Source organism: Oncorhynchus kisutch, linkage group LG1, assembly GCF_002021735.2.
Source record: "Oncorhynchus kisutch isolate 150728-3 linkage group LG1, Okis_V2, whole genome shotgun sequence".
Lineage (NCBI taxonomy): Eukaryota > Metazoa > Chordata > Actinopteri > Salmoniformes > Salmonidae > Oncorhynchus > Oncorhynchus kisutch.
Window position 1 is genome coordinate 15,896,108 of NC_034174.2, and position 22,369 is coordinate 15,918,476.

The 22,369-nt window shown below is 44.4% G+C and overlaps 1 protein-coding gene across 1 annotated transcript in view; it reads right to left on the bottom strand.

Annotated features, from left to right (window-relative positions):
* The window catches only part of LOC109878204 (voltage-dependent calcium channel subunit alpha-2/delta-2-like), a 274,608-nt gene that overhangs the window by 7,549 nt on the left and 244,690 nt on the right, over positions 1-22,369 (bottom strand). Inside the window, 21 exon segments of the mRNA XM_031785639.1 lie at positions 4,204-4,327; positions 4,482-4,537; positions 4,646-4,698; positions 5,317-5,469; positions 5,566-5,637; positions 8,147-8,194; positions 8,289-8,392; positions 9,100-9,198; positions 9,812-9,880; positions 9,883-9,914; positions 10,193-10,255; positions 10,342-10,432; positions 10,610-10,707; positions 11,677-11,737; positions 13,760-13,774; positions 14,935-15,011; positions 15,874-15,935; positions 17,142-17,213; positions 21,072-21,143; positions 21,381-21,455; positions 21,693-21,767. Coding sequence (XP_031641499.1) covers positions 4,204-4,327; positions 4,482-4,537; positions 4,646-4,698; positions 5,317-5,469; positions 5,566-5,637; positions 8,147-8,194; positions 8,289-8,392; positions 9,100-9,198; positions 9,812-9,880; positions 9,883-9,914; positions 10,193-10,255; positions 10,342-10,432; positions 10,610-10,707; positions 11,677-11,737; positions 13,760-13,774; positions 14,935-15,011; positions 15,874-15,935; positions 17,142-17,213; positions 21,072-21,143; positions 21,381-21,455; positions 21,693-21,767 — 1,571 coding nt within the window.

Genomic DNA, 22,369 nt, shown 5'->3' on the forward strand with positions numbered 1-22,369 from the left:
TTTTTCCAGGTGGCTCCCATTTTGGCTGTAGTGTTTCCAAGCGTGCGGAAGAGAGTTCTTTAGTATTTTTCTCCGGTAAAGACAATAATGATTCTCTGTCTTAAATTTGATCATTTATTTGCATATTAGGGTACCTAAGGTTTGATTATAAACATTGTTTGACTTGTTTGGAAAAGTTTATTAGTTGCATTTGGGATTCATTTTGTATGCATTTTGATGGAGGGAAACTGGGTGGATTGTTGACTGAAGGGCGCCAGCTAAACTGAGTTATGGATATAAAGAAGGACATTATTGAACAACAGCACCATTTGTGGTGTAACTGGGACCTTTTGGAGTGCCAACAGAAGAAGATCAAAGGTAAGGCATTTTTTATATCGCTATTTCTGACTTTTGTGTCGCACCTGCCTGGTTGAAATATGTTTTTTATGTATGTGGGGTGCTGTCCTCAGATAATCGCATGGTTTGAAGTCTGACACCGTGGCTGGATTAACAAGGAGTTAAGCTTTATTTTGATGTAATACACTTGTGATTTTATGAAAGTTACAAATGTATGATAATGTAGTTTGAATTTTGCGCTTTGCAATTTCACCGGATGTTGGCCAGGTGGGATGCTACCGTCCCACCTGCCCATAAGAAGTTAACCTGCTCCCTTACTAATAAGTGAATAAAGATTTAGTTTAAGTATAACTCTGACTTGTGTGATGAGTTTGTCTCTCCTCATTTGATAGTAAAAAAAATAACCACCACACACACCTGGAGGAAACCTGGCACCATCCCTATGGTAAAGCACGGGGGTGGAAGCATCATGCTGTGAGGATGTTTTCAGCAGCAGGTACTGGGAGACTAGTCAGGATCGAGGAAAAGATGAATGGAGCAAAGTACAGAGCAGGTTTGATGAAAACCTGCTCCAGAGCGCTCAGGACCTAAGACTGGGGCGAAGATTCAGCTTCCAACAGGACAATGACCCTAAGCCCACAGCCAAGACAACTTTTTTATTTTTTATTTTATTTCAACTTTATTTAAAACCAGGTAGGCAAGTTGAGAACAAGTTCTAATTTTTCTGCGACCTGGCCAAGATAAAGCAAAAGAGTGCAAAACACAAACAACAACACAGAGTTGCACATGGAATGAACAAACGTACAGTCAATAACACAATAGAAAAAAATTGATATACAGTGTGTGCAAATGAGGTAAGATCAGGGAGGTAAGGCAATATATAGGCCGTAGTGACAAAGTAATTACAATTTAGCAAATAAACACTGGAGTGAAAGATGAATGTGCAAGTAGAGATACTGGGGTGCAAAGGAGCAACAAAAAAAACAATATGGGGATGAGGTAGTTGGATGGGCTATTTACAGATGGGCTATGTACAGGTGCAGTGATCTGTAAGCTGCTCTGACAGGTGATGCTTAAAGTTATTGAGGGAGATATGAGTTGCTTGTTCCAGTCATTGGCAGCAGAGAACTGGAAGGAAAGGCGGCCAAAGGAGGAATAGGCTTTGGGGGTGACCAGTGAAATATATCTGCTGGAGCGCGTGCTACGGTGTGGGTGCTGCTATGGTGACCAGTGAGCTGAGATAAGGCGGGGTTTTACCTAGCAAAGACTTAAAGATGACCTGGAGCCATTGGGTTTGGCGACGAATATGAAGTGAGGACCAGCCAACGAGAGCATACAGGTCACATTGGTGGGTAGTATATGGGACCTAGGTGACAAAACGGATGGCACTGTGATAGACTGCATCCAAATGACATCGCCGAAGTTAAGGATCGGCAGGATATTCAGTTTTACGAGGTTATGTTCGGCAGCGTGAGTGAAGGATGCTTGGTTGCGAAATAGGAAGCCGATTCCAGATTTAATTTTGGATTGGAGATGCTTAATGTGAGTCTGGAAGGAAAGTTTACAGTCTTACTAGACACATAGATATTTGTAATTGCCCACATATTCTAAGTCAGAACCATCCGGAGTAGTAATGCTGGACGGTCGGGCAGGTGCGGGCAGCGATCGGTTGAAGAGCATGAATTTAGTTTAACTTGCAATTAAGAGCAGTTGGAGGCTACGGAAGGAGAGTTGTATGGCATTGAAGCTCATCTGGAGGTTAGTTAACACAGTGTCCAAAGAAGGGCCAGAAGTATACAGAATGGTGTCGTCTGCGTAGAGGTGGATCCGAGAATCACCAGCAGCAAGAGCGACATCATTGATATATACAGAGAAAAGAGTCAGCCTGAGAATTGAACCCTGTGTCACCCCCATAGAGACTGCCAGAGGTCCGTACAACAGGCCCTCCGTTTTGACACACTGAACTCTGTCTGAGAAGTAGTTGGTGAACCAGGCGAGGCAGTCATTTGAGAAACCAAGGCTGTTGAGTCTGCTGATAAGAATGTGGTGATTGACAGAGTTGAAAGCCTTGGCCAGGTTGATGAATACTGCTGCAGTATTGTCTTTTATTGATGGTGGTTATGATATCGTTTAGGACCTTGAGCGTGGCTGAGGTGCACCCATGACCAGCTCAGAAACCAGATTGCATAGCGGAGAAGGTACGGTGGGATTCGAAATGGTCGGTGATCTGTTTGTTAATTTGGCTTTCGAAGACCTTAGAAAGGCAGCGTAGGATAGATATAGGTCTGTAACAGTTTGGGTCTAGAGTGTCTCCCCTTTGAAGAGGGGGATGACCACAGCAGCTTTCCAACCTTTGGGTATCTCAGATGATACAAAAGAGAAGTTGAACAGGCTAGTAATAGGGGTTGCAACAATTGCGGCGGATAATTTTAGAAAGAGAGGGTCCAGATTGTCTAGCCCAGCTGATTTGTAGGGGTCCAGATTTTGCAACTCTTTTAGAATATCATCTATCTCGATTTGGGTGAAGCAGAAATGGGGGAAGTTTGGGCAAGTTGCTGTGGGGGGTGCAGAGCTGTTGACCGGGGTAGGGGTAGCCAGGTGGAAAGCATAACCAGCCGTAGAAAAATGCTTATTGAAATTCTCAATTATCGTGGATTGGATTGGATCGGTGGTGACAGTGTTTCCTAGCCTCAGTGCAGTGGGCAGCTGGGAGGAGGTGTTCTTATTCTCCATGGACTTTACAGTGTCCCAGAATGCAAATTTCTGGTTGAAAAAGCTAGCCTTTGCTTTCCTAACTGCCTGTGTATATTGGTCCCTAACTTCCCTGAAAAGTTGCAAATCGCAGGGGATATTCGATGCTAATGCAGTACCCCACAGGATGTTTTTGTGCTGGTCAACGGCAGTCAGATCTGGAGTGAACTAAGGGCTATATTCCTATATTCCTGGTTCAACAATTTTTGAATGTTGCATGCTTATTTAAGATGGTGAGGAAAGCACTTTTAAAGAATAACCAGGCATCTTCTACTGACGGAATGAGGTCAACATCCTCCCAGGATAACCGGGCCAGGTCGATTAGAAAGGCCTGCTTGCTGAAGTGTTTTAGGGAGCGTTTGACAGTGATAAAGGGGTGGTCATTTGACCGCGGACCCATTACGGACGCAGGCAATGTGGCAGTGATCGCTGAGATCCTGGTTGAAGACAGCAGAGGTGTATTTAGAGGGCAGGTTGGTATCTATGAGGGTGCCCGTGTTTAAAGATTTGGGGTTGTACCTGGTAGGTTCATTGATAATTTGTGTGAGATTGAGGGCATCTAGTTTAGATTGTAGGGCGGCCGAGATGTTAAGCATGTCCTAGTTTAGGTCACCTAACAGTACGAGCTCTGACGATCAATTCACATATGCAGGAATGAACCCGATTGAACATCTCTGGAGAGACCGGAAAATAGCTGTGCAGCGACGCTCCCCATCCAACCTGACAGAGTGAGAGGATCTGCAGAGAGAATGGGAGAAACTCCCCAAATACAGGTGTGCCGAGCTTGTAACTTCATACCAAGAAGACTTGAGGTTGTAATCGCTGCCAAAGGTGCTTCAACAGAGTACTGAGTAAACAGTCTGAATACTTATGTAAATGTGATATTTCATATCTTTTAATTTTTTATACATTTGCAAACATTTATAAAATCCTGTTTTTGCTTTGTCATTTATGGGGTATTGTGTGCAGATTGACGAGGAAAAAAAAACAATTTAATATATTTTAGAATAATGCTGTAACGTAACAAAATGTGTAAAAGGTCAATGGGTCTGAGTACTTTCTGCACTGTATGTTGGTGTATGTTTGTATGAGTTGTACGTGGAGAGTAAAAGCTACCTGGAACAGTTGCCACAGTCTTGCAGGATGTCATAGGAGCTGTTGATGTTAGTGAAGTAGAACTGAGTCTGTATCGTCACACAGCTGGTCTCTCTGGAGTCCATCCCCTCTGCCTCCACCTCATCTACAGCACACAGACATAGACAAATACATATTGATGTGGACACAGATAATCAGTCTAGTGTTGCAATCACTGTCCTTCATAAAAAAAACATATATATGGAACAGTGATATAACATTACTCTGCAGAAACCACAATATTTCGACTTTGTACTCACCTGTGACAAACCAACTGTGGTAGGCCATTCCATAGAGCAGCTGCTGAAATAGGGACCTGGGTGGAAAGGGAGATTGTTTAAAGGATGTTGGTAGTGCAAATATGTGGCTCTGTTTAAGTAGTGTGTGTTTCAGGCAACATTATTATTGTATTCTCTGGTCTTACCAGGCAGCTGCTGATGACCACCAGGCCAGGTTCACAAAGTCTGCAATGGTGGGCTGATGGGACAGAGAAAGAAGGGGACACATAAACACAAGGACATTGCCTGTTCTCCATTTTAAATTAGCTAGCTATCAAGCATTCATTCATCCATTATTACAGAAGGGTGATAGTCGTGTCTTATTTTGTATTTTTTTGTTGTATTTTACCCCCCTTTTCTCCCCAACTTTGTTCTTGTCTCATTGCTGCAACTCCCCAACAGGCTCGGGAGGCAAAGGTCGAGTTACGCATCCTCCGAAACATGACCCATCAAACCATGCTTCTTAACACCCGCCCGCTTAACCCGGAAGCCAGCTGCACCAATGTGTCGGAGGAAACACTGTTCAACTGATGACCACCGTCAGCCTGCAGGTGCCCGGCCCACCACAAGGAGTCACTAAAGCGCAAGGAGCCAAGTAAAGCCCCCCTGGCCGAACCCTCCCCTAACCTGGACGACGCTGGGCCAATTGTGCGCCGCCCTAGGGGACTCCCGATTAAGGCCGGATGTGATACAGCCCAGGATCAAACCTGGGTCTGTAGTGACGTCACTAGCACTGCGATGCAGTGCCTTAGACCGCTGCGCCACTTGGGAGGCCCGATAGCCGTGTCTTTTATTGTTGAATATGTGAAGTCCTTACCACAAAGACTCCTCTTGGTGCAGCCCCGGTGTTGCTGCTTGGCACGGGGTCACACACAGACTGGTAGTCAAAGGACTGCTTCCGGTTGTAAAAGGAGTTGTTGTAGAGAGCATGCATCAGGTAGGGGTCCACCTCACTGAAGAACATGCCAATCTGTGGAAGAGAGGAAACAGAATTATACAACATGCCCCTAAGTCAAGGATAGACTGGGTTCAATAAAGCTTTGTAGTAACTGTCAGGACATGTCACCTTGTTCCAGTGATCCTTCTGATTGGACATGATCAGGAAACCACCGTCATCCACCAGGTAACAAAGAAGGTCCTGCATGGACAGGCGCAGATGGACAACCATGATGACATGAGACCCCAACTGTTAGTCTGTTTAACTCTCAACTGTCTTAGCTTCATGCATATAGTACCATTGAAAACATGATAGTAGCATTGTTCACAGTGGTGTAGTGATGCCTGGAGAAGTGAGTATACGCAAATCTAGCCCCCCAAAAAATCCCAAACGACCCTCCCTGTGCAAAGAATTATATGAGAAACATTGAAAAATCCCACATTGATCTTTCACAGCCAGGCCAAACCAAAATGTACTGTGCAAGTAGGCTAATAGTAGCCCTACCATTGAAACAGATACATCAGGCAGTCAACTGAGTCAATTAAGTCACACTTGTTTAATAGAAAAACAAGAACTTTTGATGTTCCATGTCCACAACAATGCTTAAACCACACCATGAGACGAATTTTGAGGTCTAGGGAAAATGTATTTACCCTTTAATTCAAGTGCCAGGTACCTAGCACTGTTGTTTGGTTAGTGGTGTTTCTGTAGCATATGAGATGGAGTTTGTAAAACAAATGGCCACTGGATTGATGCAAATAATTATGATATAATTCTGCCAGGTAGACATAGGCTAGTTAACATTTAATTGAGAAGGTTTTTTGGAAAGCCTTTCCATCTACCAGAAGACAGTTAGTCAAACCTAGATTTGTTTCACCTGTCCTTGTGATTGTCTCCACCCCCCTCCAGGTGTTGCCCATCTTCCCCTGTGTATTTACAGTTGAAGTCGGAAGTTTACATACACTTTTTCAACCACTCCAAAAATGTCTTGTTAACAAACTATAGTTTTGGCAAGTCTGTTAGGACATCTACTTTGTGCAAGACACAAGTCATTTTCCAACAATTGTTTACTTGAGTGGCGACCCTCACCGCCGACCTTGGCCTAGTAACCCTAACAAAGGGCCCCACTGGACTGAGGGGTGCATCAATACTGAGGAAGCTCAGGACTGAGAGATAGCTCAGGCAGGTTGACGGCTCTGGCAGATCCTGGCTGACTGGCGGCTCTGGAAGATCCTGGCGGCTCTGGAAGATCCTGGCTGACTGGCGGCTCTGGAAGATCCTGGCTGACAGCAGCTCTCGACAGGCGGGAGACTCTAGCAGCTCTGGACAGGCGGGAGACTCTAGCAGCTCTGGACAGGCGGGAGACGCTAGCAGCTCTGGACAGGCGGGAGACTCTAGCAGCTCTGGACAGGCGGGAGACTCTAGCAGCTCTGGACAGGCGGGACGCACTGTAGGCCTGGTGCGTGGTGCCGGCACTGGTGGTACTGGGCCGAGGACACACACCTCAGGGCGAGTGCGGGGAGGAGAAACAGGGAGTAGTGGGCTCTGGACACGCACAGGAAGCCTGGTGCGGGGGGCTGCCACCGGAGGGCTGGTGCGTGTAGGTGGCACTGGATAGACCGGACCGTGCAGGCGCACTGGAGCTCTTGAGCCCCGAGCCTGCTCAACCTTACCTGATTGAATGCTCCCGGTCGCCCTATCAATACTGCAGGTGGAATAGCCCGCACTGGGCTGTGCAGGCGAACCGGGGACACCATGCGCAAGGCTGGTGCCTGGTGACATTTCACATTCTTAAAATTAAGTGGTGATCCTAACTGACCTAAGACAGGGAATCTTTACTCGTATTAAATGTCAGGAGTTGTGAAAAACAGAGTTTAAATGTATTTTACTAAGGTGTATGTAAACTTCCGACTTCAACTCTATACCTGTTGCCAGTTCGTCTTGTTTGTCAAGTCAACCAGTGTTTTTGTTCTCAGTTCCTGCTTTTCCCAGTCTCTCTTTTTCTTGCCCTCCTGGTTTTGACCCTTGCCTATCCTGACTCTGAGCCTGCCTGCCTGACCACTCTGCCTGCCCCTGACCCTGAGCCTGCCTGCCATCCGGTACCATTTCCCCACCTCTGGTTTACTGACCCCTGCCTGCCTTGATCTGTCTATTGCCTGCCCCTGTTGGAATATTAAACCATTGTCAATTCGACGTGTCTGCATCTGGGTCTTACGTTGATTCCTGATAACCAAGGCCTATCATAAGCATCACTATCTATTAACTGTTCCTTAATCGTTTGAAACCTGGATGTTGGAGGCAATTATTTTAAGGCATTATCCTAGTCATATTATCAACTCATGATAGTTGTTGCATCTTTAGATCTCCCCTCAACATTTCTAAGGAATATTTCCATCTCTGTCCATGAAACCGATCGCATGTGTGGTGAGCATTTTAGAATGGTGTTTTCCAACAAATTGCATTTTGCAACATTCACACTGTTCTCGTGTGCACATTGCTGCATTGAAAATGTGAAGAAATAATAGTTTATCAACATTTTAAGCTAAACAGCATTATTAATTGATACGGCGTATACCTACACTACACTACTTTGATAAGCATCCTGGGGATTAAGAAGTGAGTATACGCAATGCCCACTGAAAAATAAATGGGTATTCGGCATATACCTGCGTATATCCTCCAATACACCACTGATTATTCTTTATCTTACTTCGCTGTTGGCTTCACAGTCCATCTCACAGCCACTGGTTGGTCCACACTGTCAAAAACAAATCATCATCAACGATAAGCAAAAAACACATTTCATATGCTTGTGTGTGGGTTTAATTCCTGGTTGTCCTTATGTTTGTTACCGTTTGTTGGACTTGGCGGTTGTCACTTGTTGGACTTGTTTGGTTGCTAGCCAGGATCTTGAATTTGTCCACCCAGGCCTCAAGGTCCAGCTTTACGCCAACCACTAGTCATACACAGAGGGAGAGACATTGAGATATACCCAAAGAAATGAGAGAGAAGGGGAGAGCGTGCGATAGAGAGAGAGAAAGAAAGAGAGAGAGAGAGAGAGAGAGAGAGATATTCCTCCTACCAGGAGAAATATATTTCCCTCCAAATACCTACTTTAGATGTACTCTCTTAATTAGAACATGATAATAATCCTGCAGCAACAGGAAATGTGAATTAGTATGTGGATTATAATTAATGGACATTTTTGTAGGTGTTGATATATTTTTCGTTAGTCTGAAAATACTAAAGTGGAAATAACAAACTTTATAAGCCTTTTTACACCTCGAATACACTACAATTTACATTTCCTGCTGTGCAAGAAAGTTCTCTGCGACAACAAAGTGATCAAAATAAGACCCTAAATCCTGCAGTGGATTAACACATCATACTACCCCATACTAGCCCCCAGTAGAGTAACTAACAGTACTACTCATCATGCCTCTGTAAAGGACGTCACACTGCTTGCTTAGAAAGTAACACTTCCTCCCGATTTGGCTAATATCTGCCTTGCCAACACACGTGACCACCCTCCTGAAATGTTTTACCAGTCGGCACCACGCGAAAAGTTAGCTGTGCAGTGGTGCAAGTGGGGACACTTCAGGCTGAGGAAGTTTTACACATTCCCATGTGCTACACCTCCAACAATGCTAATGAACCCTTCACCTGCAGGTTTGATGGTTTTCCCTCCCACTGTGATCTCCACTGCAGTGCTGACCAGGATTCCTATGGTGTCGTTCTCTGGGTTCAGCAGCTCATCATTCACTTCATGGGAGAAGAATGAGAAGGAGGGAGGGAGGGAGGGAGGGAGGGAGGGAGGGAGGGAGGGAGGGAGGAAGGAAGGAAGGAAGGAAGGAAGGAAGGAAGGAAGGAAGGAAGGAAGGAAGGAAGGAAGGAAGGAAGGAAGGAAGGAAGGAAGGAAGGAAGGAAGGAAGGAAGGAAGGAAGGAAGGAAGGAAGGGATGGAGGAGAGATGGATGGAGGGAGGAAGGAAGGGAGGAGGGAGGAGGGAGGGAGGATGGAGGAGGGAGGGAGGTGGGATGGAGGAGGGAGGAGGGATGGAGGAGGGATGGAGGAGGGAGGAGGGATGGAGGAGGGAGGAGGGATGGAGGAGGGTTGGGGAAGGATGGGGAAGGATGGAGGAGGGATGGAGGAGGAAGGGAGGGAGGGAGGGAGGGAGGGAGGGAGGGAGGGAGGGAGGGAGGGAGGGAGGGAGGGAGGGAGGGAGGGAGGGAGGGAGGGAGGGAGGGAGGGAGGGAGGGAGGGAGGACAGAGGACAGAGGAAGGGAGTCAATAACAATAAATCAACAGAACAGATCCCATAAAGACTTTAGTAGTACAGTAGTGTCTGGGTGGAGGTGAGACAGATGATGACTCACCGGTGCGATAAGGCGCTCTGAAGATGTAGCCCTTGTTGTCCAGACTGCGGCGGTAATAGCTGGCATTAAAGGCTCAGGGTCCTCTTCCCAGGTCTCAGCAGCCCTGAGGATCAGCACAACATTAAAACTCACGGACAGAGCCAGGGCCAGAAACTAATAAACTGTAAGGTATACTGGCAGATACCTTGGTCCTAGCTATCCTGGATATTTAATTCCGGTTTATATGTTTACAAGCACAAAAAGTAATTTAGATACGTTTATGCACTTGACTTTGCACTTGACTTTGGTCCAATGTTTGGGAGGCTTTACATGCACATCCAATGTACTCTAATACCTAAAACTTTGAAGAAAGGTTGGGTGGTAGATTAAGACTGGACTCACTTGTTGGGAAACACTCTTGTAATCCCTCCGTCTGTTGCAGCAAACACTGCCAGAAAGCCATAGCTGCAACACAGAACAGGAGAGTGAGAATACAGGAAGTACCCAGACACCGGATATAACACATAGTACACATGCAGTCCTCTACTCACGTGGTGAGGTCTTTGGTCTTCCACACCTTCTCCACCAGCTGTCTGATGATGCCAGTGTCCAGGATGAGGTTATGAAGGAGCAGGTTGTCACCTGGGTTAGACCACAGTGAGAAGGGGACATGCATTAGGAGGCATTGTGATTGACAGCAAATGGTTGATTCTGACTGTGCATTTAAATACTGTGTATAGCGGTCAAATGTAACATTACATTCCTACAAGTGGTGAGGTTACTGTAAGAAGAGGGAACTGGAGAGACGGGGGGACTCACATTGTTTGGAGTCAGGTGTCACCTTCTCCATGAGAGCGATGAAGTTGAGCAGGAACTCAGTGTTGTTGTTGGAGAGCTCTAGCTCGTTGCAGTATTCCCTGAGGACAGTCAGAGGGCAGCATTTTTTTTTGACCCAAGAACAGTTGAGAACAAACACACAACGTGTTCTTATTTACAATACCCAGATGCACATTCCCAAACACTCTCACAGCACACAAACCCATAGAAACTCATACGCATGCATGTCCTGAGGCTGTCAGGATATTCAAACATGCCTACGAGCCAGACTGTCAAGAGTTAAATATGGAGTGAAGGGCTGGTGAACGCAACACACTGGCAGCAGACAGAGTGAGTGTACTTGTCAGTCTTTCAGCATGGAGCTGGGAGCTTTACAGGATGAAGGTCTGATCATGACAAAAAGAAAACATGCAAAGGGGGATTTCATTCACCTTTTATACACATTATACTGTAAATCTTTGTTTACTTCAAGTAGGTATTCTCAAGATTACATACTGTATTCATACTGCAGTCACAAACACACCATGGAATATGCATACACACAAAACCATGCAGCACCAACTGGCGACATGCAAAGGATGTGAGGTAGCACAGGAATAGTTCTGGGGGCAGGGAGGGTAAGTTTTGGGATGGGAGGGGTTACTTTGGGGCAGGAGGCGAGAAGGATTGAATGCACTGAAATTCCAAAAAGTAGACTATATAAATTCTGTTGTCAGAAACTGTAAAAAACAAAAACACAAGTGTCGTCGGACTCCTAACTTTGTCAACAAAGAACAAACAAAGTCAAACCATGATATGAGAAAACCCACAGCAATGACACTACAACAAAATGATCAACGGCACAGTCTTGAACACCACAGGAAAAGAAATGTGAGGTGTGACTGACAATAACAAATGACTAGTGGCTGAGGAGATTTCTTGGTGTGACGTTAAGTGTTGGGGGTTGAAGGAAGGTGGTGGAAGTGAACAACTGAGTAATGTTGTGGGCTGAAGGTGGTGGAGACACTACAGTGAGGACCATCAAACAGCAAGCATTCACACAGGGCTACCTGGGAGCTATGAATACATGTCCTTCAGACTCAAAACTGTTTGGCAGCAGAGATTCAAAATCTGCAACAGAAAGGGGAAGATTATCTGGGAAGAGCCATGAGCAGAGCAGTGGGGGGTTCTGGGTACACAGCGGCTGTTCTTCAGGGGTGCAGGGAACGCGGAAGGGAGTTACCATAGCAACACCAAAGAGGAATCATGGGGGATACACCAGCGTTAGCCAATATGGTGCCTCAAATGCAACCTGACTCTGCCCAGCACTCACTTCTTTCTCATTTTCCACTTTAGTTTATTACCATTGAAAAATCATAACCAGATGAATCCAACCATTTTGATTTCAAGTTAATTGTTCTTTTTTTATGTCGGAGAACTGACTTCCATCACACATCATGAGGGGAAGTGAGTTCTCAGACAGATAAACCCATAATGAGTGCATTTCACAGGCAGGCATCAACATGGCCAACTATTGCAGGGGGAGGTGGGTGGCGCAGGGGTCCCGATGGAAGTGGTCATCCCTCAGACTGGCAGGGGACACGACACCAAGAGACACACAATCAGGGGGAAATGCATTGCATTGTGAAGGGCATATCAAGGGGCAACTTGCTTTACCTCTAGTACACTAACCTTATTCATTTTCATTCAGATATAAAAGTTAGATGTATCTATGAGTCTCTTAATTAAACACTGTAATACATCTGCTTTTATCAGACATCTTTTACATTTTAGATCATCTCTATAAAAGTAGAGAAAGTAGATGACAAGTAGATGATACATATACATATTTGAAAACGGATAAATTGACTGCAGTGCCCAGGTAGTGTTGCACCCACAATGCCGTGCACATCCGGGTCATGTTTTTTTTTTTGAGGAGGAGGAGGTAGAGGGCTGTTCCCCCAGCAGTCTGAGGACTGATGGGGGAGGAGGGAGACAAGCTGATGGAGACAGGGGTTACAGAGGGACGACACACGAGGCAGGCGCCACGGGGCGCTCTGCCACGTACCCAACAACATGAGAGGACCAGGGTGACCCACAGTGTGGCCCTAAAGAGATCCGTCAGCAGCACTAGCTGACACGGAGAGGGACGATATAGGTTGAGCTAACTAACACAGTCTGTTGTTCAGGTGTCAACTTCATTAAAGCTAACATGCTAATAACCTTAGTTATGCTAACATGGGGATTTAATCACCTGAGCTTAAACAACTTGGCTACAATGCCGGTGGCCTTAGTCAAGCTAACATATTAATAGTCTAACTATTAATAGTCATAATAATGTTGTAAATAGTTGATAAACTGTGGTGACATTCAGATGCACTATCATGTGGACCAATGAACTCAAATGGGACCAGCCTCAGATATACTAATAAAACAATGGGGTTAACTTCAGTTTGTTTAACTACATTATAATGACAAACAATGCTTCATCATTACAGGTAGAGCTATGCCTGCTCTAGTGGGAGGACAGTTAATATGGAAGACCTTCTTTTGGAACCCATGGCGGCTCCCTCAACTCCTGTACACTGGTATGAGAGTTAAGACATCCTTTCAGCTACAATGACATCGCGAGACAGCAGATAGATAGAGAGAGAGAGGGAGGAATAAAGAGATGGTAGAGAAATAGTGAGAGAAGGGGACACAGAGAGATGGAGAGAGGAGACAGAAGGAAAGAGAGAGAGATGGATAGTAAAGTGACACGACCAGTTTAGAGAGCTATCCACAGAGGGGAGGTGTAGAGAGGACAAAATACAGAGGTTTTAACAGAGAACGTGGATAATATCTGTCTTCTTTGGGTGTTTGAAGGTGTTGTGAGTGTGACTGAAGCACCAGAGACGTGGGGGTGAGGTTGGAGACTGGAGGAGCCATCTTGAGACAGATGGGGTCTGAGCTGCAGCAGGAGTGCGGGTGAGTGGGTGGGTGTTTGGGTGGGTGGAGAGTGAGGAGGAAGAGGAGGAAGAGGAGGGTCTTGAAGGCAAGATGGGCAGGAACAGAGGCAAGCAGGCTGGGACAGGTGAGGGTAGGGTCAGCGAGGGTGGGAGGAGGTTAAGAACGTAAGGGTAGGGAACGTGGACCAATATGGAGTATACTTGCCCTTGGTGTATTGCACTGTGTGGATCCATCAGAGAGGTAGTGAGCAAGAAAAGAAAGGTTTGGGGTAGGGGGAGGGGGGTCACAGACAATATTTTATTCAATTATTATTTGAATAAAAATATTGCTTTCTCAAAAGAAAGAAACCAATTAAGTCAAACAGACAAGAAAGAAAATAAATGAAGAACAAACACCTTTTTTGCAAGAGCAAACAAGAAACTGAACAGAATGAGAAAAATAGGAAATCACAATGTCGAGAAACTGAAAGAAATAAGAAACGGTAAAGGACAAAACCGGCACGGTGAAAGTTAACCATGAAAACCCGAAAATAGACGTAACAGAAAGAACCAGGAAAAAAGTGGAGCAACAGGGTCTGGAGAAAGAAAGCATGAGAGAGATAACAGGTGTCCCCATTCAGACCCACTAAACCCAAACTCCCACAGAGGAAGGAAGGACAGACCCTCATCATGGGCCATGGGAGTTTATCTACTGAATGATTCCAAAGCTGAATACAAAACAGCAACAAGGTACATATCTAGGAACTCAACAGGAAGACAACTAATTACAAATCATAACAAAAACGTAACAGAAAAGAGTGAAAAGCATGCCTGTTTTCACGGGTTTGGAAACATAAAAAAAAACATGTTTATGAACACATACGCTTCAGAATCATTGCTTGTTGGTGGAGAAGAGGCGAGAGCATTTGGCAAAGAAAATAAATAGCACAAGATCACCATTATTTTCACCTTAGTAACACAGTAAAACCACAGCTTTCACCTTTCTGCTAGTTCAGGTTTTTTCTTCAACAGTTGTGAAGAAAAAAAATCACCATAGTTAACAGCACAGTATGAAGACAAGAGGGTAGATAGAGGGGGCTGTAGATAAAGGAGGCTGTATAAGAAAAAGTTTCACTCCCAGTATATCCTTGTCACTGTCACAGGGAAGGAGAGGGGTGCAAGGAGAGAGGAGGAGAGGAGAGGAGAGGAGAGGGGGGTATAGAGTGCTCCACTCTGATCGTCCCTACGATGGTGTTCGCCGGAGACCCAGGGAGGTCCCAGGGGGGTCCCCCTTGATTTAGTAAGGGGGGCGTAAGGTCATATTTGGGAGAGAGAGAGAAAAGAGAGAGAGAGAGAGAGAGAGAGAGAGTGGGCTGGTGTTGGGTGTCTCCTGGTACTTACACTGCACCTGCAGGATCTGGTCACTCAGGTTAGCCTTGATGTGGTTCTCACTGTATGTGGGCAGTACCAGCCCTAGACTGGAGTGGTGAGGCAGACACACAACCACATCAGAATCACATTATATCTGCCCTAATATATACACACACACACACTCAAACACACACAAATACACACAGAACCTTGAACAAACATGACATCATTCCCTAATTGGGAGGTGTGAACAACCTGCACTCACACAACAAAATAGGTTCAAATGTTCAAGCTTAATGACCTGCTTATAGAATTGAAGAGAGGGACATTGCTCAGAAACCAAACAGCTGGCTCCCAGCCAACACAGATGCAGTAAAAATCCTCATCAGGCATTTCTAGGACTATTGAATATCATCAAATGTCATTTGCAGTGTTGCTAGGAGGAAATATCATTATAATTCAACCTCAACCGTTCAACCTAGTTTTGGAGATGAATAAAATGAAAAAAGCATGCAGTTCATTTGTGTTTAGGATCCTACTAGTGTTCTTTCGCAAGAGAAAGGAGTGTCTTAATGTTGATTCAGGTGAATAATCCACTATGTAGACAGCAGGCACATTAATAACCTGAGTGTATTCTCTAAATGTACACACACCAGTGGTTTGATGACTAATGCAGGAAAGCAAGTTTCTAGATCACAGGGTTATATACCTTATTCACAGGCTCAGTTCAAGGTCAGATGATGTCACTCCTATGGTCAGGTGAAAGTTGGATTTCACTCATACCTTCAGGTCCGATCTCCGTCTTACCGCCAGGGTCATAGTCATTAGCGCACACCGTTGCAAACCGTAACGAAACATTTTGTAACGAAAAATGTTTTGCAAACAAAACAAGTTTTTTATTGGGCAAGTTCAGGTAGTTCCTCCCGTTTCGTTTACGATCCAGATAAAGGCTGGTAGTTTAGCACTCACCTGTAATCTGTGCCCTCCACTGGTGTCCAGGTATATGTCCGCATGGCCTCATCAATGTACCTCTGAAATCAGACAACAACATCAGATCACCCTGATCAGCACCAGAATCACTTCCTCAAACACAACCTGGACTACAGTACAAGTTTGAATTTTTGTCATTACGCAGTTATTCTGGATGGTGCCAGTATGGATCATGGCTAAGCCTCATATGTAGTGGGGCAAAAAAATATTTAGTCAGCCACCAATTGTGCAAGTTCTCCCACTTAAAAAGATGAGAGAGGCCTGTAATTTTCATCATAGGTACACTTCAACTATTTGGATTTCAAAAAATCCAGAAAATCACACAGACCTGTAACTTCTTCTTTAAGAGGCTCCTCTGTCCTCCACTCGTTACCTGTATTAATGGCACCTGTTTGAACTTGTTATCAGTATAAAAGACACCTGTCCACAACCTCAAACAGTCACACTCCAAACTCCACTATGGCCAAGACCAAAGAGCTGTCAAAGGACACCAGAAACAAAATTGTAGTTCCTACAATGTGATTTTCTGGATTTTTCTTTCTCATTTTGTCTGTCATAGTTGAAGTGTACCTATGATGAAAATTACAGGCCTCTCTCATCTTTTTAAGTGGGAGAACTTGCACAATTGGTGGGTGACTAAATACTTTTTTTGCTACACTGTATCTGGATGGTGCCCGTATGGATCATGGCTAAGCCTCATATATCTGGATGGTGCCAGTATGGATCATGGCTAAGCCTCATATATCTGGATGGTGCCAGTATGGATCATGGCTAAGCCTCATATATCTGGATGGTGCCAGTATGGATCATGGCTAAGCCTCATATATCTGGATGGTGCCAGTATGGATCATGGCTAAGCCTCATATATCTGGATGGTGCCAGTATGGATCATGGCTAAGCCTCATATATCTGGATGGTGCCAGTATGGATCATGGCTAAGCCTCATATATCTGGATGGTGCCCGTATTGATCATGGCTAAGCCTCATATATCTGGATGGTGCCTGTATGGATCATGGCTAAGCCTCATATATCTGGATGGTGCCCGTATTGATCATGGCAAAGCCTCATATATCTGGATGGTGCCTGTATTGATCATGGCTAAAGCCTCATATATCTGGATGGTGCCCGTATTGATCATGGCTGAGCCTCATATATCTGGATGGTGCCTGTATTGATCATGGCTGAGCCTCATATATCTGGATGGTGCCTGTATTGATCATGGCTGAGCCATATATTGATGACTTACCTCATCAACTGACTTAATTAGAGTCTTGATTTTCTTTTGCCCTGCTTTGCCATCAATCATTTCTCGACGGATCTGAGGGAGAGAGAGAAACAGACAGAACAGGAGGAAGGCAAAAAAGAGATGGAGAGTTTCATATACTTTACAGTTTTTTACAATCACTTTGGCACTAATTTCAGAACCTAGTGGTCATTTTTCAAAACTCTAGACACAAATCTCAAAACGGTCATCACTTGTAACACAGGCTGTCCAATGTTCAAAACATTGCATTGTGCATTCATATCTTTAAAGAAACCTTGCACTTGCAGAATCATTGGCTCAAATAACTCATTTATCATGAAATGCCATAGGAACATTAATTTAGATCACCCACACACAAGATACCGACAGTTTCACTGTGTAGTTGTTCGTTCAATCATTAAATATTGTAGTACAAAATATGTGATGCATGTTTCATTATGGTACTACACGTAAATACATCACTGTAAAAGGACTAGTAAAGAGAATACTACAGACACAGTGGAATCATTAAACAAAATCTGACATTTATTGATTTCTTTGAATCAAAGCAAAAATAATTAGCTACAAAAAAAGAAAAAAACTACAGCAAAACATCAACTGCAGTGTTCCTCACCTAGCTTACTGTAAAACATCACTGCAGTGTTCCTCACCTGGCTTACTGTAAAACATCACTGCAGTGTTCCTCACCTGGCTTACTGTAAAACATCACTGCAGTGTTCCTCACCTGGCTTACTGTAAAACATCACTGCAGTGTTCCTCACCTGGCTTACTGTAAAACATCACTGCAGTGTTCCTCACCTGGCTTACTGCAAAACATCACTGCAGTGTTCCTCACCTGGCTTACTGTAAAACATCACTGCAGTGTTCCTCACCTGGCTTACTGTAAAACATCACTGCAGTGTTCCTCACCTAGCTTACTGTAAAACATCACTGCAGTGTTCCTCACCTGGCTTACTGTAAAACATCACTGCAGTGTTCCTCACCTGGCTTACTGTAAAACATCACTGCAGTGTTCCTCACCTGGCTTACTGTAAAACATCACTGCAGTGTTCCTCACCTGGCTTACTGCAAAACATCACTGCAGTGTTCCTCACCTGGCTTACTGTAAAACATCACTGCAGTGTTCCTCACCTGGCTTACTGTAAAACATCACTGCAGTGTTCCTCACCTGGCTTACTGTAAAACATCACTGCAGTGTTCCTCACCTGGCTTACTGTAAAACATCACTGCAGTGTTCCTCACCTGGCTTACTGTAAAACATCACTGCAGTGTTCCTCACCTGGCTTACTGTAAAACATCACTGCAGTGTTCCTCACCTGGCTTACTGTAAAACATCACTGCAGTGTTCCTCACCTGGCTTACTGCAAAACATCACTGCAGTGTTCCTCACCTGGCTTACTGCAAAACATCACTGCAGTGTTCCTCACCTGGCTTACTGTAAAACATCACTGCAGTGTTCCTCACCTGGCTTACTGCAAAACATCACTGCAGTGTTCCTCACCTGGCTTACTGTAAAACATCACTGCAGTGTTCCTTACCTGGCTTACTGTAAAACATCACTGCAGTGTTCCTCACCTGGCTTACTGTAAAACATCACTGCAGTGTTCCTCACCTGGCTTACTGTAAAACATCACTGCAGTGTTCCTCACCTGGCTTACTGTAAAACATCACTGCAGTGTTCCTCACCTGGCTTACTGTAAAACATCACTGCAGTGTTCCTCACCTGGCTTACTGTAAAACATCACTGCAGTGTTCCTCACCTGGCTTACTGTAAAACATCACTGCAGTGTTCCTCACCTGGCTTACTGCAAAACATCACTGCAGTGTTCCTCACCTGGCTTACTGCAAAACATCACTGCAGTGTTCCTCACCTGGCTTACTGTAAAACATCACTGCAGTGTTCCTCACCTGGCTTACTGCAAAACATCACTGCAGTGTTCCTCACCTGGCTTACTGTAAAACATCACTGCAGTGTTCCTCACCTGGCTTACTGTAAAACATCACTGCAGTGTTCCTCACCTGGCTTACTGTAAAACATCACTGCAGTGTTCCTCACCTGGCTTACTGTAAAACATCACTGCAGTGTTCCTCACCTGGCTTACTGTAAAACATCACTGCAGTGTTCCTCACCTGGCTTACTGTAAAACATCACTGCAGTGTTCCTCACCTGGCTTACTGTAAAACATCACTGCAGTGTTCCTCACCTGGCTTACTGTAAAACATCACTGCAGTGTTCCTCACCTGGCTTACTGTAAAACATCACTGCAGTGTTCCTCACCTAGCTTACTGTATAAAGCTAAACAAAGGGTTGATTACTGTACTTCTAGATTTCCATCAACCCTGTCTTGTGGATTTGGCCGTAGGTTCTCATCCACATCACAATGGATGTTTTCCATAGCCAAACATCTTGGGAAGAATCTTCGGGCATGGCGAATCCAGGCCTGACACTGGTCTGCCGTGATGTCATTGCATGCGTCATCCATGGCCTGGAGAAGGGTGGCTTGTTCGTGAGGGAGCCTATCATATACCTTCTACCTCCATGTGGAGAAATATTCCTCAATCGTGTTAAGGAAAGGAGAGTATGGGGGTAAGTACAGGGTGGTAAATTGTGGTTGGGCTTGAAACCATGCTTGCACCATTTGAGCATGGTGGAACCTGACATTATCCCACACAATGACATAGGTCATGCCATCAGCTCTACAGACCTGATTTAGCCCATCAAGGAGGGTTACATTCGGACAGCGAATCATGTGGCTCCCTGCAACTCAATATATAGAGTATATAGAGTAGAAAGCTTTAGATGTTGTACGACCAAACATTAGAACGGGCAAGATGCGTAATCTAAGCAACTTTGACTGTGGTATGATTGTTGATGCCACACATGGTGATTCCAGCATCTCAGAAACAGCTGCCTTCCTGCCTTTCTCTACAGTTTACAGAGAATGGTGCGATAAACAAAACACACTCAGTGAGCGGCAGTTCTGTGGGTAAAAAACACCTTGTTAATGAGAGAGGTCAGAGGAGAAGGTCCAGACTCATTCAAGCTAACAGAAAGGCCACAAATGCTCAAATAACAGCTGTTTAAAACAGTGGTGTGCAGAAGGGCATCTCTTAACGTACAACACCATGAATAAATCAGGCTGTTGTGGAGGCAAAAGGGGGTCCTACCCAGTACTAGATAGGTGTACATAATAAAGTGAGTATACAATAATGTCAAATCTGAAAACATGGTCTGGAAAAGTGGTACATGGGACCACTGGTGTTGTACGTTAAGAGATGCCCTTCTGCACACCACTGATAAAGAATAATGATGAAATATCACATCCATAGATAATATAGTCCAATTGGTTCATGTTCCACAGTAATTGGTGTCAATGGATCTCATTATCCTGAAACTTTCATGATCTAAACATGGAATATTGTTTGTCAGTTTCCATAAAACTATGCATTAAGAGTAATGCAACAGTACCTTATCATTTTCAGCAGTTGTATCAATTGATAGTTAGATCATTGTAATGAAATTAATAGACAGTCATCTCAGATGTAATGTGTGAATTGCATTTCGAAATGGTAATACTTTCATGTTAAGTTGTGTCATTTTGAACAGGTGATTTTAGTTCAATAAACAAATGCTATTAGCTTTATGTGTATTGTATCCAAGCAATTGGAAAAAGTGTTCGAGTTTTGAAAAATTTGCATTTTGATCATCGGTTGTGAGTTTTGTGTCTAAGAGTTTTGAAAAATGACATCAAGGTTCCGAAATTAGTGCCAAAGGGATTGTAAAAAACGGTAACAAAAATTAACTGTGACATTTAATTCAACGGTTCGGTCATTGAACCACTGTCACACAGCTGTAGTAACTATGACAATGTTAGAGATGTGTGGGTGTTTAGTTGTCTGAACTGTATTTACCTCCTCCTTTTTACTGTCCTCTAGCTCAGCATCCAGGAAGTCCAGGGTGACAGGTTCTCTGAAGTTAATGATCTGAGTGACAGACAGGCAGCCAATCAGACAGACGGAATAATACCAGTATCTGGGTAGAAAAGTCAAGAAAAAGTCAGAACAGAGGAATACTAATGATGTAGAAAAAGAGTCAGGAGTCAGGAGGAAAATCTGGGACATAGAAATAGAATGAAGCCTGTTCTATTCATTCTATTACTATGGTCTGGGTCCTACCTTAGGTTGCAGGATGGGATGCATAGAGGACAGTCTTGATCCTACCTTAGGTTGCAGGTTGGGGTGCAGGAGCAAATAGCCATTTTGGTCGATCGCAAAGGTGTATCCATTGGCTCCAAGCTGTAGGGAGAGAAACGAGACTTAGAACCACTGCTTCTGTGTTGTGTGTGTGTGTGTGTGTGTGTGTGTGTGTGTGTGTGTGTGCCTGTGTGTGTGTGTGTTTGTGTCTATGCATATGTGTATGTGTGTGTGCGTGTGTGTGTGTGTCAGTGTGTGTTTGTGTGTGTCCGTGTATATGTGTGTCTGTGTGTGTGTGTGTGTGTGTGTGTGTATGCATCTGTGTGTGTCTGTGTGTACCCTGTATGTTGGTGTCTTCCTCTTAATTTCGTTGATTGCAACATCCACCCCCATGACACCAAGGACAAGCTGCGTCTGTATAAAAACATTCCAGTTAATAGTTCCTGATCAACTATATGAGCATCTACACACACACACACACACACACACACACACACACACACACACACACACACACACACACACACACACACACACACACACACACACACACACACACACACACGGGCGTTAGACTGACTGCTGAAAAGCTGTCCTCACCATCTGTGATTTATTACCATGTGTACATCTGATTAATCGATATCTACACCTTATGCCAGCTGATTAATGTATATCTACACCCTGGAACTGAATCAATTTGTCATACTGACATAGGATCTTAATTTTAGCCAGTTTGTTACAGCAGGAAAATAATCCTGCAGCAACAGGAAATGTGAATTATTATGTGGAATCTTTTGTAGGGGTTCATACATTTTTTGTAAGGGAAAATCGAGAAGGCAATTACAAACTTCAGAAGCCTTTTTCATTTTTTTTCGTTTTACATTTCCTGCATTAGCAGGAAAGTTCTCCTGCAACAGGGTGATCAGATTAAGATATTACATCTGTAGCAGCATCAAATGAAATCAAATGTTATTTGTCACGTGCCGAATACAACAGGTGTTGCACTTACTGTGAAA